Genomic DNA, 16,419 nt, shown 5'->3' with positions numbered 1-16,419 from the left:
GGCAGAAGGTAGAGGTGAGGGAACAGTGAATTTTACATCTGTTGGCCGGCTCTTACCTTTTCGGCACTATACCAGACCTTGTGAGGGAGTCCACAAGTCACAGACTCGAGCCCCTGTCCTTTCATTTCATCATGTAAATTCCAAAAACTCCTACCCCTGAGGAGGGCACACACATACAGGATTCTGACCATCAGAAGGCTCAGCTTGTGATCAGCCTCTGCAGTGGGTGATGCCAACCCTCACTTCAGTGTGCTAGGAAGTCAATGGAAGTTGGGTAGAGAAGAGATGACAGACTCTGGAAGGACTGGTAGAAAGGAAAGAGGATGTATATCTCTCTGAGGGCTGCTCTGTGTGTGTGTTTATTCTCTGTTCCCAGGGGGATAAGTGCCCAAACCAAGAATGGTGCCACACCCCTCTACCTGGCCTGCCAGGAGGGCCATCTGGAGGTGACACAGTACCTGGTACAAGAGTGTGAGGCTGACCCACACACACGTGCCAGTGATGGGATGACCCCTCTTCACGCTGCTGCCCAGATGGGCCACAGCCCCATCATCGTGTGGCTGGTAGGTGTCAGGGGCTGGGGCAGGGTCAAGGGAAAGAGAAGGAGGGAGGGGAGAGGGGCTTGGCCCATGACCCTTCCTTTGTACTCCATGCCAGGTGAGCTGCACTGATGTCAGCCTTTCAGAGCAAGATGATGACGGGGCCACTGCCATGCATTTTGCTGCCAGCCGGGGCCATGCCAAGGTGCTCAGCTGGCTGCTGCTACATGGCGGGGAGATAACCACTGACTTGTGGGGTGGGACCCCCCTGCACGATGCTGCTGAGAACGGGGAGCTGGAGGTCAGGCCGGGCCAGAGAGAACCAGTGATCAGGGGGCTCGAGCTGGGATGGGGTGATGATGGGAGCATGATCCAGCCTCTCCCTTTTCTTCTTTCCCATCCAAATCCAGGCCCTCTACTCCCTTTGATTCAAGTCCCTGGCAGAGCTGGGCTTGGGATCCCTGTGGCCAGCAGAACTGCCTCTCCCCAACCCTCCCTCCCCTCCCCCACCCCATACACACACCAGGAACATCATACAGATGCCCATATCTTCCTGACCCCAGGTCCGATGCTACAGCCTCAATGGCACCCAAGTCCCCGCCCCACCCCCACATCCCAGGGACACCTCAGCCAATGGCTGGGGGGGGGGGACTATCACAATCTAAAAGTGTGAGAATGGATGTCTGTGGCGGGGTATCTTGTTGTCCCTCCCCACCCCTCAACTTTAAGGATCCAGCCACGTCGTCCTTGGCCCTACCCTATCGAGCCATGGTCTGAGCTCACCTAGCCCTGTGGTGCCCCCCTCACCATCCCCTTCATTCATCCCCCAGTGCTGCCAGATCCTAGTAGTGAATGGGGCAGAATTGGAGATCCGAGATCGGGATGGTTACACGGCTGCCGACCTCTCGGACTACAATGGTCACAGCCACTGTACCCGCTACCTGCGCACCGTGGAGAACATGGTATGACCAAGCCCCGCCCCTGGGAGATTGCCAGCATACTCAAGGGGTAGGCTTTGATGTACCTGCCTTCCCTCCGAGGCACAGGAAGGGAAGCCGGGCGAGGAGGCTTAGAATGAATTGCTTAATCTTGGGCTCCATGGACAAATTTCAAGTCTAGGAACTGGGGTGGGGGTGTGGCGGAATGACATCTTTTTTTGTGCATTTAACAACATTACTCTGAGAAGAGAGCCATAGGCTGCCCGAGACTGGGAGGGGGACGTCGGAAGGGGGAGGGGAGATTGATACAGAAGTGCAATTTCTTCCTTTTGCCAAAAAGAAGCTGACACAGTTAGTAAGCAATTCCTCATGTGACATAGTAAGTGGTAAAGCTGAGATCTGAACCCAGGTCCTCGGTGTCACAATCCACAGCTCCTTCCCCATCCTTCTCCCTCCCCAATTCTGTGTTCAATGAAGCCAGTTGGAAAAGAGGTCATTTCAAGGCAAGGCCACCCCTAAGGGTTTCATCCCCATCCATCTTTGTCTGGGTCATGGAAGCCTACTGTGGGGTGAGCCTGCCTGGAGAAGGTCCCGAGTCCCAGCTATTCCTCCCCATTCTCCTCTCTCAGCCTGCTCTGGGCATCACCCTGCTTGGCCCCAGCTGTGGCAGTAACAGACTGAATCACCAAGGATTGCTGCCCCAGAAAAGGAAAATACTCATTGAGTCCCTCATTATGGAGTCCAATAAGCAAGCAGCAGCTGGGCCGTTACCTGGAACCCAGTGCTGGGCGGGGCGGGCAGCAGGATTTCCCTGAGGATCTGTGACACTTACCAGGCAGGAAGGGTGGGGGCATGGGGCTGCGGAGATACCAAGGCAGAGAAGACATCCTTCTCCTCTCTGAGCTAGCTAAGGGCTACCCGGCGGGCCAGGGATCAGCAATCCGGAGAGCAACATGGGTAATGTAAGCAGTGTCCCCCCCAAGTCTGGCAGCAAGCCCTGGACCCTGAGGAGGGAGCCTAGGCATAGAGGGGACAGGGCTAAAACAGGGGTCTGGGAACCCCTAGGGGCATCAGGATGGGCGGTATCCAGAGGAGAGCTGCAGGAGCAGGGGCTATAGCTGAATCACCCTTACCATCTTCCTTGATAGTTGGCATTGAGTTTTTCTTGAACTCCTTGGGTTCCTACCCAAAGACCAGTAGCAGTCAGAAGTGAGCCAAGGAGAGCAGAGGTGAAGTTATATTTGCTGGCAGAGTACAGGGTGGTCCTAAAGGTAGCTTAGTCAGTGGCTACTCACCAAGGGTTGGCCGGTCCTATCTCTACTCTATCCAGATTTGACCTCTGGGAATAAACGCAGTGCATTCCTTGATTCCCAACACCCATTCAAAGATGTCGTCCTCTGAGAAGGGCAGCTGCTAGGCCCACATCTTGGAGCTGGTTGAGGGACAAAGGGAAGAACCCGTGCTTCCTAGAAGACTTGTTCTCAGATGTGGCATTGGAAATTCCTTCTTCTTGGCTCCTGGGGGCCAAACTAAGAGCAACTAGTAGAAGTAATGACAAAACATATTTGTGCTTGCTATTGGGGAAAGCTCCTATCAATTGGATCTGTCCAGCAGAGGAAAAGGGAGAGAAAGTACAAGAAAGAGAAAGTACCAGAGGTCACTTGTCTCAGATGTTATAAAGTGGATTTCTAAAGGAAGGGGTTGAACTAGATCACCTAGGGGGTCCCTTCCCAATGAATATTCTGTAATTCTGTGGGGAGTAAAGTGGAAGCCACTTTGTCTGGGCTTTCCCTCCTGCTCCTGGCTTAGACATGGGCACCTGGGGGCATGGAGGAGGAGGCACCCTCCTTCACCTTTTCATGTCTGGTGAGATGAAGGAATTGGGCAAATGCAGCCGCCTACCCTGCTTCCATCATCAGTCCTTCTCCCCAGGATCCCAGGATTGGCATGTGAAAGCTACGTCATTTGGCTTTCACTCGGGGTCACTGGGTGAGACGCCCCCTACCCTAAGAATCATACTCTTAGAATTCTAGAGTGAAAAGATACCTTAGAAATCATCTGGTTCAGCCCCTTCATTTTAAAGAGGAAATTGGAGGCCCAAGAGGGCAAATGACTTGGCCACAATCACACAGCTAGTTAGGTATCCTGGCTCCTTGGCTCTACTACATCACACTGTCACGTAAGGGCTGGTGCAAGGAATTGGGGGTGTTATCCTGAAGAAGAGAAGACTCAGGGAGGGAACATGATAACTGTGTTCAAGTAGTCGACTGATTACCACATGGAAGAGAGAATAGATTCCTTCTATTTGGCTCCAGGGGATCCTTGGGGGGAAGTCATATAGAGGAAAATTTAGGCTTGATGTCTAGGAAAAAGCTCCAAACCATTAGCAAGTTAGGGAGGGAAGGGAACACTTTGTGAGGTAGGTTCTCTTATTATCTCCATTTTACAATTGAGGAAACTAAGGAAGATAGAAATTAAGCGACTTGCCCAGAGTCACATAGCTAGCAGGTGTTTGAGGTCAGATTTGAACTCAGGTCTTCCTGACTCCAGGCAGACTCAGGTCCTAAGGTTGGAGCCATCCAAATTAAAGGTCATCAGAAGTACTTAGGAGGTGGTGGGTTCCAGCTCATCAGAGGTCCACCATTTCAGGTGTAGGTTGGTTGCTGAGGTTCCTTATAATTCTGGAACTTTATGATTCTGCCTCCTGGAGACCCCTGCAAAAAATTTAGGGGTCCTAGGTAAGGTTCACCTCAGTTCTCCAACAGCCTGATCCAGCTGGATGCTCCCAGATGAGGATTCTCCCAGATTCAGGATCTTCACCAACAACAGAGCTGGGGCATGTCTGGGCACGGTGATAGTGCCCCTGGGAACCTGAAGTATGGAGCCTTGGGGGATCTCCGCCTCTTAGCCCTTCCCAGGGGTTGGGAGGCAGGAGTGGCTCCAACCTCAGTCTTCAGCCCCAAAGCTTGTCTAATGAGTACTGCAAATACACTAACAATTAGGGCTGCCCGAAGATGCAATGGTCTGCCTTGAGAGAGAGATAGAGAGCTCCCCATCACTGAAGGTATTTCAAATGTAACCTAGATAACCACTTGTCCAGACATGTTCTAAAGGAGCTTCTTGGTCAGGTATGGAATGGACCCAGTGGCCTCTGAAGTGCCTCCCAGCTCTGAGATTCTGGAATTCTTGGGCCATCACAGGGGAGTAGAACACTACGGTCAGTTGCCACACCCTCTCTTTTCTCCCCAGAGTGTGGAACATCGAGTCCTATCCCGGGACCCATCTGGAGAGCCAGAGGGCAAGCAGCCAGACTCAGGCATGTCTTCACCCAACACCACCATGTCAGCTCAACCCCCACACTTCGACCTCTGCTCTCCCACAAGCACTCTCTCCAACTACGACTCCTGTCCTTCCAGCCGCTCCAGCACCCGAGGCCACCTGGGGGGCCCAGGGCCTAGTGAGTACTAGGGATATGGAGAGAATGAGAGGAATGAAGTATAGTGTGCTGGGCTACAGGGCTCTTCATCCCTACAGAAGGGCCATGGCTTAGCAAATGGGTTAGTCCTATGGTCCCTAGATCAGCCTTACTATGAAGGGGGTGAGAGATGGAAGGGAATGTCCCCAGCCCAGACCAGGGAGCCTGAGTTTCCCTTGTCCACCCCCCCCCACTCCCAGTTTGAGACAGTAGCTATCTGTATTTCACCCATGCTTCACGATTCCTCAGGGTAAAATAGCTTCCAGGCCCAAGTCTGCCCACCACAGCCTCCTCCTTTAGGATTTTCTAAGTTTTCAACACTCTCCAGCCCCCACCATGAAGGAAAATTAACACAGGAACCCTAGACACTCCATGAATCTGCACAGATCAACCTACACACACACACACACACACACACACACAGACACGTAATGCACACAGGTCACACCCCTATAGAAATGCACACCCTCCCTCTCATAGGGACACCCAGTCATACTCAGTCTCTGGAGTGGCTCTGGCCAAGGTTCAGTTTCTTTACTGGTTCCATCCCCATGCCTGGGGCCATGGATTCTGCCCTCATCCCCTTGTTAAGTCTATGGGCACGAAGCCCTTAGGTGAGAAATCTTCATTTCTTTCCAGTCAGTTGTGTCCTTAGGGAAGTTTTGTAAGTCGAAGCAGGTTTTTGGAAGTTCTTGTGCCCTCTTTCCCTCTCCCCAACAAAAGAGACTGTCTCATTGCTGGGTATAACACCACTGGGAATCAGGCAAGGTCAGTTGCATGAAGGTAGGGGTCTGCCCATGATGAGCTAGACCTTGTTTCTGTTTCTTTTTTTTTTCTTTTCTTTTTTTTTTTTTTTTGCAGGGCAATGAGGGTTAAGTGACTTGCCCAGGGTCACACAGCTAGTAAGTGTCAAGTGTCTGAGGCTGGCTTTGAACTCAGGTCCTCCTGAATCCAGGGCCAGTGCTTTATCCACTGCGCCACCTAGCTGCCCCCTAGACCTTGTTTCTGGAGCACTGACACTATCCAACATTACCTCACAAATCCCACCCCATATTCCCCAATCTTCCCAACATTCTGGAAATGCCTGGGAATGCTTTGTTCTTGGCACTTCTGAGGCTTGGGGTTACTCTACCTAGAACCTGAGCTTCTGAGGATCCTCTTCTCCAGCTCATAGCCTGGAGAGAAATGGGGAGGACCCTGAGACTCATGGAGGGGAGGTGTTGGTCAGCACCAAAGGAAGATGATTCCTATTGAAGTGAGAAATCTGTGAACTTAGCCCATTCCCAGCTCATTTAATGAAGTGCTCAGATATAACTAATACTGTGCTCCAAGGTCCTGGGACTAAGGTGCTTTGCCCACTAGAAGACAATAGGCTATATTGAGGGTGTGTCCACTTGCTAAAGGTAGGGTAGATAGTGGGGATGGGGGCAGGGTCTTTGGCTTGCTTTATAAAATGGGTCTGCGGGTTTCTTCTGCGGCTCTGATTGCCCAGTTGGCAAACTCTGAAATGTCCCCTAGTACCCGGTGAAGTTGAAGTTTGCAAGGACTGCTTAGACTAAGCTGAAGAGGTGACACTCATCCTACAGGCTCAGGAATTGTAGCTGGTCCCCACATCGCCCAAAGCCAAGTCTGAAAACATGACCCAGGAAGCCCCTTTTGGATATACTGTAGGCAGGGCCAGCCCACCCCCTCCCCCCAGCTCCCTGGGCTCCAGCTGGGCTCCCAACAGTGCCCTGCTTTCTTCCACCCTTTCCTGGCAGGGCTGCGCAACTCGACAGTCACAGACATGCAGACCTACATGGACATGCTGAATCCTGAGATGGGCTTTCACGGCAGGAAGAAGGGAGGCCCTACCACCCCCCCACCCCCACCCAGCTTCCCTCCACCACCCCCTCCTCCTGGCACTCAAATGCCCCCGCCCCCTCCCGCCTATCCAGCTCCCAAGCCCCCCAGTGGGCAGCACACTGCTGATATCTACGTTCAGGCCAAGAGCAAACTTCGGCATGTGGAGAGAGAGGCTCTGAAGCGGGAGGTAATGGAGATGGGATCAGTCCTGACTTGTTTAGCCCCTACCCCCACCCCATGCCCCAGAGCATCCTAACACTCAATCCACAGCCTCAGAGTAGGGCTGGATCAAGAGGGTGACCTTGGGAGGAGAAGGGAAAGACACTTTCCTAAACCGAGGCCTGGATCTATTAGGAGCCATCCAATCCTCCAAGGAAAGTGTTTTTAAATACCTGCTTGTCCTATTACCCGGCTGTGAAAAAGGGTGGGAAGCAAGTTCTGGGTGGGGAAAGCTATAGAGAGAATCTCTTTAAAAGACCCATCTTTGAAAGCTACCCGTTTAAGGGAGAGATCTCACTGTGCACCCCACTCCCCAACATCTATATGAAGGGGAAACCAAGTTATAGTGAAGGTCAAAGAGATCCCAAAGGGACTGCGGAAAGGAGATGGACAGTGTCACATTTCCCGGATGGCACAGGGGAGTTCATCAGGTATCGGTGAGCCTCAGGGCTTTCTAGTACCAATTGCAGGAGACATCTCTCTTCAGAAACTGGGACCTATGTATGGGAGAGAGAGCTAGAAAGGAGGGAGGAGGCATTGTTCTGTAGATATCAGGGAGGATAGGACCCGTGATTCCTGACTTAGATCCTCAGGGGGTAAGGGCAGAGGCAGGGGCAGGGACTGCTTCTGCCCTTGGAACAGGATCAGAGCCGGGCAGCGGCTCCCCCAGCCAGTAAAAGAGAGCTTGGGCTCCAGGCCGACAGGTTTGGGTGGGGCTGCGGTGTGCCATCTGTTCCCTGCAAGAACTGTATATCTTTATGTGGTGCCCGGATGCATCCTGTATCTAAGGTCATCCCTGGAAGATTCGGTACCCACCCGAGGCAGAGAGGAAAGGGCAGAGGTCACACCTTGGGGCATTCCAGGAGAAGGGCCTCGGCCTGAGGGGTAGGGAAGGAGGGGGTTTAGGGCGGGGAGGTCTGGTTGCCCTCTAGGGCCACTACTGCGACGGTTGCTGCCTGGGTATCTTCCACCTAGTGGTCCTCTGGGATTCGGAGAGGGGCGGAGGGAGGAAACCTTTTCCGTTGTGTGTGTGTGTCTGAGAGCCTGGGAGCTAAACTGAGCTTCGCCCACCGTGGGGGCGCAGCAGCGCATCTGGGTGTGTCCTTCTGCCTGGCCCCTGGGGCTGCGTATTTGTGTGCGCTTGTATGTCTGTCCATCTCTCCAAGCCTGAGTGTGTGTGTGCGTGCCTGGCGGCAAGAGCGCCAGGGAGTCCCAACAAAGTGTCCTTTGTGGGACTCTGCCCAGTTCTTCCAGCCTACGCCTCCTTCTTTGTTTCCAGACTAGAGAAAGGCAAGGAAGCGGTTAGGACTGGGCTATGGGCCCGGGGACTAAGCTGGGCGGGGCAGAGGCGGGACAGATGGCCAGCTCCGCCTCCGGAGAGAGCAGCTCCGTGGGAAGGGGCCGGGGGCCGGGGGCCAGGGGACTGGGGAAGGATGGGGCAGGGTGGCCCAGAAAATAAATCTACGGGTGTCGCGTTTCCTGCAACGTGAGCCCTTCAGCAAAGCCCTTGATGGGAGATGGGGGGGGGGGGAGGCTGGGGGCGGGGCAGAAAGCGGTAAAGTCAGACGCTAGTCCTGGGACCATGGCTGAGGCAGGGGGCTCAGTCCTTTCTCCTTCTCCCCTTCCCTGACTTCTCGCGATCCCAAGCCGGGACTGGCCTCCTCCCGGAGTCACGACCGACGGGGCGGCCGCTACCTGAGGCTGTCACCCGAGCCTTGAAACCCGAGGCTGGGCGCAGGGGCCGGTGTCACTTACAGCTATGGGTTTCCAGATGCGGAGGGGCCGAGGTGGACTGGGACACGGACGGGACGGGGAGGAGTTCGAGAAAGCTGGGCCGCCTGCTTTAGTCCGCCAGGGCCCTCTCAGGGAGTTGTCGGAGCACGGTTTTCAGAAGGGTGCGGGACCTTCAAAGCTGGGCAGGAGTGGCCCAAGATCCCCAGAAGCTTACCTGGAGTTAGGGTCCCAAGTCAGTGTAGTGGGGGCCTGTAGTGGAGAGTAGGTGTAGAGGGGCTCAGTGATAGTAGGCCCCCAACCTGGGGGGGGGTGAAGCAAACATCTGGCAGGCTTGGGGCGGGGGGCGTGCGCGGAGGGGATGGCTATACGGGGCGTGGTCCAGTTCCCTAGGTAGCACCCCCACTTTGGGGGCTGGGGGCGGAGCCTAGTGGTCCGGGATTGGTGGGGTGCTGTCAGGACCTAGGAGCGGATAGGCGAGCAGGCCGGCGGCCGGTGTTGTAACTTGAGAGGGCAGATCGGGTAGCGCAGGTGTCGGGTCCGCGCCGCCCCCGCTAGCAGGTGCAGAGCGGGGCGTCACCGGGCACAGTCGCAGGTAGGGCAGCCGCTGCCCGGGGCTCTTCGGGGACTAAGGGCCGCGTACCCTGGGAAGGGCGCGGGACTCTGGGCGCGGGCCGCAGATCGAGAACCGTCCAGTCTCGGTCCTAGGCAGCTGGGCTTTCTGGGGCCCGCCCGAGCCGTCGAGGAAGCTGGATTTTAGCAACCCGAAGGCCTTGGCAGGGCCCGGAGGAGGCGCCTGAAAATCCTTCCCCCGGCCCAAACAACCTTTCCTGACCGTCCCCTGCATTAGGGGGCTAGCCCAGCCGTCAGGGAGCAGCCCCTCTGGCCCCTTCAACTCAGGACCAGGCCCGGCCAGCCACCCTGTGCAGCGTGTGAGCAGAGAGGAGCCCTGTCCCTCCCCGGCACCCCCCACCCGCATCGGCTTCCTCTCGCCAGGGCCGCCCGGGGGGCGCGGCCACAGATACCCCCGGCTCTGGCTGGCACAGGGCGGGGTTTGAAGTAGTTCCACTGAGGCGGTGGGTTAGACAGAAGCCGAGCCTCCGCCGTCAGGGGTGGAGGGTGCTGTCTCCCGCCCGCCGACCCGCAGCCCACGCTCGCCGCTCCTCCCTCCCTCCCTCGCAGCTGAGTTCCCGCGACCGCCACGACGGGCTGCGGCGGGTGGACTCGGGCCGGAAGTCCCGCAGCTTTGGCAAACAGCCCAGCACCGGGGACTATTACCGCCAGCTCGGCTTCGGCCCCGGGGAGCCCCTGGCAGCCAGTCTGGGGATGGCCCATAGCGAGGAGGTGAGAGCCTCGCAGCCCAGCCCAGCCTTGCCCCGTCCCGTCTCACCCGACCCGGGGGGCTTTCCCTCCACCTGTCCCCAGCCCCGACGCGTCCGGGGGCAGGACTCCGAGCTGCCCCCGGCCCAGCTCCGGAGAGCCAGACTGTGTGCTCACTCTCTCTTTTCCTCATGCCCCCAGGCCGCCCTCCTCTCCGGTAGCCACGTGCACAACGGCAGCGTCGCAGACCACAGGGTGTCCAGGGACCTCCCGCCCCCGCCCCCGCCCCCGCCGCTGCCCGAGGCCCTGAGTGCACCACCCCCACCGCCTCCTCTGCCCATCGAAGGGTCCGGGACTGTCTGCAGCCAGCGCCGCTCCTCCTCATCCACGGGCAGTGAGTTCGGGGAGCTGGGGACGGGAGAGAGGGTGGCACAGATCCTAGTCCAGCACCAGGACCCAGCCGGGTGGGAAGCCTACCCCGGAGACCCAGGGAACTGGGGGCAATGGGGATGGAGCAACTCGCAGACGAAAGGCTCAGACGAGGGAGGAGAAGAGAGATTGTCAAACACCGTGGCAGTTTTTGTGCTGGTATAGACTGGAAGATGCTTTGCTGAGCAGGGGGGAGGAAGAGTACCCCAGCCTCCAACCCCCTGTCTCCCACCCCCATCTAAGGACCCCCTGGAAAAAATGAAAGTACACAGGGAGCAACTGAGAGAGGAGGGCTGAGCTTCGCAGTAGGAGGAGTAGCTTCTGGGGTCCAGTCCCATCTCGACCATTCCCCATCTGGGAAGGTCACCTGACCCCTCTGAACCTCAGTTCCCTTATCCACCAAAGGAAAACCCCTCCCTGCCCCGACCTCAAGTGTCACGGACCTGTAGGGCGGGCCAAAGCAGTTAACAGATCTCAAGCAAAGCGAACGTTTTTGTTTTGTTGTGTTGTGTCGTGTTTGTTTCGGGGGGAATCTGATTATTAGTCATCTTGTATCAGAACTCAGTCCATTCAGAAGTCTCCCTTGAAAGAAGAAAGGTCGGAGATATCATGGCTAATTCAAACCAATGGATAATGTTTTTAAAACAACACTTTGTTTTGGGGATGCTTATTATTTCCCCCGTCCCCCAAACCCCCAGTACTTGGGGGGCCACAGTATTGCCTGCCTAACTAGTTGATTTTTTTTAGTGAGGCAATTGGGGTTAAGTGACTTGCCCAGGGTCACACAGCTAGTAAGTGTTAAGTGTCTGAGGTAGGATTTGAACTCAGGTATTCCTGACTCGAGGGCCAGTGCTCTATCCACTGCGCCACCTAGATGCCCCTAACTAGTTGATTTTTGAAACTATGACTGTGGCGCTTGGACACACACATTTTGTGGACACATTCATTTTGAATGGCGTGGAGAGCCCCCTCCCCCACCAATTCCCTCATCTCAATCAATCCTTGTTCAGTAACAGTAGGAAGTTATACTGATTAAACTTGGGGCCGTGATTAGCTGAGACACCGAACTTCCAAAGTAGACTGTACTGTGTCTCTTTTCTGGTCTGCTCACCACCTAGTTATCCATCCGCACATTCATGCACCCATCCATCTAGCCAACCAACCAATTCATTGAACAAGTGCCTCGTAGAAGTCGGCAGGTGCTAGGCTCTAAGAACACCAAGACAAAAGGGAAACAAGCCCTGCCCCGAAAGAGTTTACATTCCTTCCATTTCCATCAAACTTCCTATTTCCGAAGGTGCTTTCTTTCTTACACCTGTAAACTTTTTTTGTAACGCTTCCATCCTGAATCCCACTTCCACTCTTCTTTTCCTCCTCCATCCTGGCTCCTAACCTCAGTCCCCTCCCTGAGCCCCTGAGACTACAGAGGGCTCACAAGTCTCCAAGGGACAATTGAGCTATTTTCCCCAGTGTAAAGTGGTGCTTTGGGTTAGGAAATCCCGAACTCTACCCCTCTGAATCCTCTTCCTGTTTCCTAAAGTGGGAACCATCCCCAGACCCACAAACTTGACGTCTGTGCTCTACAAAGGTCCTGAGAGAATCCTAGCCACACCTACAATCAGTGGTTGTAGGTGTCTTATCTTTCCATCCCTACAGCACTATTTTTCCTTGTTTCAGAATCCTAGGCTTTACGGGCACTTAGCTTGGGACAAACTCAGGCAGGCTCAGATATTCAGGCCAAGGGTGGCTGGGCTATCAGATCTATAACCAAAGGAAGATGTCTGGGTTTCTACACACACACACACACACACACACACACACACACACATATACTGGGCAATGTTAGAGTTCAGCATCCTTTACAAGGGAGTAGAGGATAAAGCATTAAATTTGGAATTAGGAAGATCTGGGTTCAAATGCTGCCTTAGACACTAGTTGCTGAACTCTGGACAAGTCACTTTCTCAGCTGTAAATGCAGAGCTTGGATTCATTGACCTCTGAGATCCCTTCCAGTTCTGAACCTATGATTATTCCCTGAGACTCAGCTCAGGCATCAGATCCAAAGACCCCCCCCCTCCCCTCCTCTGGCTTTCGCTGGCACTGTGAGTGATGGAAGTTGAGAAAGGTGCTCTTCCTCACTCAGACTTGAACTCTCCAAACCATGCTGAGGGCTAAGAAGAAAGAATGGGAAGCACACAGGGCTTAGTGACTTGGCCCGGGCATTTAGGGATAATCTTAGCTTCCTTTCTCTTCCCTTTCCCTGCTCCCTCCTTCTCCTCTCCTGTTCCCCTGGGCACCAACCTGCTTGTCATTTTTCCCATCATCCAACATGTGCTTGCTGTCTCTCTGCTCTCCCTGGGCTCTCTGCCTCCTCCATTCCTCTCTTAATTGTTCTGTTGCTTCTCTCTCTTTCTCTCTCTCTCTCTCTCTCTCTGCCTCCTAGAAGTGAGAGCTTTGAGGTGCAGGAAGAGTGAGTACCAGGCTTGCTTTCTACTCTGTCTTTGCTTGAGGTGCCTAAACCAGGGGTCTGGGAGGGCATAGGGGAAATACAGACAGGAGAGAGAAGACCTTAGGCTTGGGGGAGTGTAAATCGGGCAAATGATGGACCAGAGGATGACTGAGTGTTGTTCTGACAAATGGTGCTGGGGGAGGGGGGGAGTGAAGCCCTCCCTGGTATGCCAGGAAGAAAAGAGTATACCTTGGAATCAGTGGATTTGTTTCCTCCACCCCAACATTCCTCTGTTTTGCCTATGAAAATAATTTCCATTTGTGACCCTCCCCTCCACCTTCACCTCCCTTCTTCCTCCCCAGTGGCCCTTCCTGAAGGTGCTTCCCAGAACGAGAGGAGAATGATTTGTTCCTGACTCCAATCTCTTCCCCCACACAACCCCCTTAATTCCCTCCCCCACTCCCCCCACGGACACAATCCAGGAAATGCAAACTTGAAACTGGGACTTCGCATGTTATCACACAGAACTTGGGACTTTACCTTGAACACCAGCCTTCCTTGGCCCCCCCCACCCCCACTCTCAACTCCATACGTCCCCATCCCTCTGTTCCATGAAGAACCATTTTACTGGACTCTCCGGAAAATTTGAGTCTTTTATCAGAGCTCAGTTGAGAGTTGAAGTGTGTGTGTGTGTGTGTGTGTGTGTGTGTGTGTGTGTGTGTGTGTGTGTGTGTGTGTGTTTGAGAAGGGGGTGGGGATAACAGATGCTGGGATACTTGGGTCTAGTGAGATCCTGGGTTCCCAAGGCCCTGGCTGGGCCAGGACATCTTAGTTCAAGGATCACCAAGCTTTGCTGATGAAGCATAGGGGTGGGTCTGGGACACTCAGGGAGACTCCTCCCTGAGACCAGGGAACCAGGGAACAAAGGTCAGGTGAGTGGCCAGGGAGATCACAGATCAGGGTGAACACCCTGCTGCATCAGGCACACCTTCCACTTACCGCTGGGCTTAGCTGGTCTCACCATGAGTGTCGAGGGGCATTCACCCATGGCCTGTCCCACTGAAACCAGTAAAGCTGGCTCCTTCCCACTTCGTAAGTACTGGCTGACCCCACTAGTGGAAGTGAGGTGGTGGGTGGAGAAGCATAGGATTTAGGGCAGGGAGGAGGAAGCTGCTTGGTAGAGAGACTGCTCTGGGCACAGAATCATGGGTTGTAGCAGTGTTGCCTTACTCCTTCGGGGACCAGAAGGATCTCCCAGCATTCTTATGTCTTAGCCGGAAAGCTGTACTGCCCACACCAAGCAGGGCCTTGCCTTACTCTGGCCTGGCTCAAGTGATGGCCTTGCCCTAAGGGTTCAGCTTGTTCCCCCAGGGTAAAGGGTATAGTCAGGAGAGGGAAGGCCTCTTCCAAGCCTCGCTCTCTAAAGCAGGCTAGCCAGGACTGTCTGGGCTTGGAGAGGGTGGACAGGGCTTGTGCCGGGGGTCCTTCATGCTCCAGCATCTTCTTCTCTGGACCAGGTACCAAGTCCTTCAATATGATGTCCCCAACGGGAGACAACTCTGAACTCCTGGCAGAGATCAAAGCAGGAAAGAGCTTGAAGCCAACACCCCAGAGCAAGGGCCTCACCACAGTCTTCTCAGGCAGTGGACAGCCCCCTTCTCTGGTAAGGCGTGGAGCCCCTCCATCTGTCTCGAGACTTCGGCCCGGGAGTGCTCCCAGTCACCATGCCTTCCCTTTCCAGACAGATGCTCCGCCCCAGTCTCCATCACTACCCCGGGCCAGGAGCCCCACTCCACCAGCCAGCTCCATTCCTGGGGCAGGCGGAGGCCCTCATCAGCCTGTCCTCAATGGCAGTGTGGCCCCACCACTGACTCCGGCACAGAACTTGCAGCTGGATGTTGAGACGTTGATCCCCACACATGATGAGCAGGGCCGCCCCATTCCCGAATGGAAGAGACAAGTGATGGTTCGGAAGCTACAGATGAAGATGCAGGAGGAAGAGGAGCAGAGGCGAAAGGTGGGCCTGGGGCCTGGGTTGACCTTGTCTCCCCACTATTTATTACTTTAGCCTATGGGCTCTTGGGGAGCTCCCCTTCTTGAACATCTTAATGCCCCTGCTCACTGTCTTAGTGCTTCCTCCCTCCCCTGACCCGAGGCCTGGTTTGCTCCCCTCCCTTTGGTCCCTCCCTGATCTTTGCCACCATCTGTGTGACTCTTTGGAGACTTCACCCATCATCACGGGCTGCCTAAGCAGATATCCAAGCCATAATTCAGGGACCTATTCTACAACAAGTCTATCAGCTACAAACAAGTGTTTTGTTTTTAATACATTGAAGGGACAAAGGGACATTTATACTACCCTCTCCTCGGAGAGAAGCCCTATAGGTCCAGGCTGAGAGAATCCTCAGGAGTCTAGAGCCATCAGCCCACAAAATATGCACTGAAAGAAAAAAGCAGTTCAGGAAGGGGGCAGCTAGGTGTTGCAGTGGATAAAGCACCAGCCCTAGATTCAGGAGGACCTGAGTTCAAATGTGACCTCAGACACTTGACACTTACTAGCTGTGTGATCCTGGGCAAGTCACTTAGCCCTTATTGCCTCTCCTCCAAAAAAAAGCAGTCCAGGAGTTCCTAATTTGTCAATGTGTCATGGACTCTTTAATATTCTAGGGAACCCCATGGATCCCCTTTTCATTTAAATTTTTTTTAATTTAAAATAGAAGAAAGTGCTCAATTTTAATTAGAAGTTACTGAAAATAAAGATGTATTCTTTTCCCATTCAAGTTCCTACACTCCCTGGAATATACAGCCCCCAGTTAAAGAAACTCTGCTCCAGCCAGACCTGTTCAGAAGAGGAGAAACTTGCTGTCAGACATTCCCAGTCTCACATCCCCCCCACTCCAGTCCAGGGCTTTCTCTCACTTACGTAAAAAGATTGAAGTTAGAGATTCAAAAAAAAAAAAAATCAAACTGAAAAGCTCCCCCAAAGTGGTGACTATTGTTAGAGGAAGTCAGGGGACATCGAGGTTCAAAGGATCACAACAAGATGCCACTGGACAGGGACACAAGGGACTTGGCATGGGGTGCATGATCTTTTTGGTGTGTCTCGATGGGAGGAATTTGCTTTGAAACGGAGGCCTCATCAGTTCTAGCCCTAAGCTTGAGCCCAGGGACTATATCTGGGCTAAGCAGAAGGGCTCGTCTAGGACCCTGGTTTAAATGCCTTTTACATGTTCCCTTGGTGGTGTAATGAGCGACCAGGCCCAGTGACCATGTCCACAGCAGCAGCGAACCAGACCCGGCCTGGCCCACTTCTCCTGTCCACCAGAGTGCCCCGAGTGGGCTGCAGCGAGCTTTCACCCTGCTCCTGGTCCTCCTTGGCCGAAGCCTCCTCTCCATTGGCTGCCCTGGTCCACCTGCCCAGCCCTGCCCGGCCCGGCCTACCATTACACCACCCGGGATATGTAAAGGCTGAGG

At 54.4% G+C, this 16,419-nt stretch overlaps 1 protein-coding gene across 3 annotated transcripts in view; it reads left to right on the top strand.

The window, feature by feature from the left end:
• ESPN (espin) overlaps positions 1-16,419 on the top strand; it is a 65,855-nt gene that overhangs the window by 43,243 nt on the left and 6,193 nt on the right. The window contains exons 3-12 of one of the 3 annotated variants that reach the window (XM_043995224.1): positions 377-563; positions 658-840; positions 1,370-1,501; positions 4,727-4,914; positions 6,696-6,984; positions 9,930-10,091; positions 10,269-10,461; positions 12,940-12,966; positions 14,463-14,608; positions 14,705-14,962. In XM_043995224.1, coding sequence (XP_043851159.1) covers positions 377-563; positions 658-840; positions 1,370-1,501; positions 4,727-4,914; positions 6,696-6,984; positions 9,930-10,091; positions 10,269-10,461; positions 12,940-12,966; positions 14,463-14,608; positions 14,705-14,962 — 1,765 coding nt within the window. Of the gene's footprint in view, positions 1-376; positions 564-657; positions 841-1,369; positions 1,502-4,726; positions 4,915-6,695; positions 6,985-9,929; positions 10,126-10,227; positions 10,462-12,939; positions 12,967-14,462; positions 14,609-14,704; positions 14,963-16,419 lie in introns of all 3 variants that reach the window. The other 2 variants (XM_043995225.1, XM_043995223.1) reach the window with 2 other exon arrangements.

This window comes from Dromiciops gliroides, chromosome 3, assembly GCF_019393635.1.
Source record: "Dromiciops gliroides isolate mDroGli1 chromosome 3, mDroGli1.pri, whole genome shotgun sequence".
NCBI classification, from domain to species: domain Eukaryota; kingdom Metazoa; phylum Chordata; class Mammalia; order Microbiotheria; family Microbiotheriidae; genus Dromiciops; species Dromiciops gliroides.
Note: the sequence above shows the minus strand (reverse complement) of the source record. Positions and strands in the feature narration are given on the sequence as shown.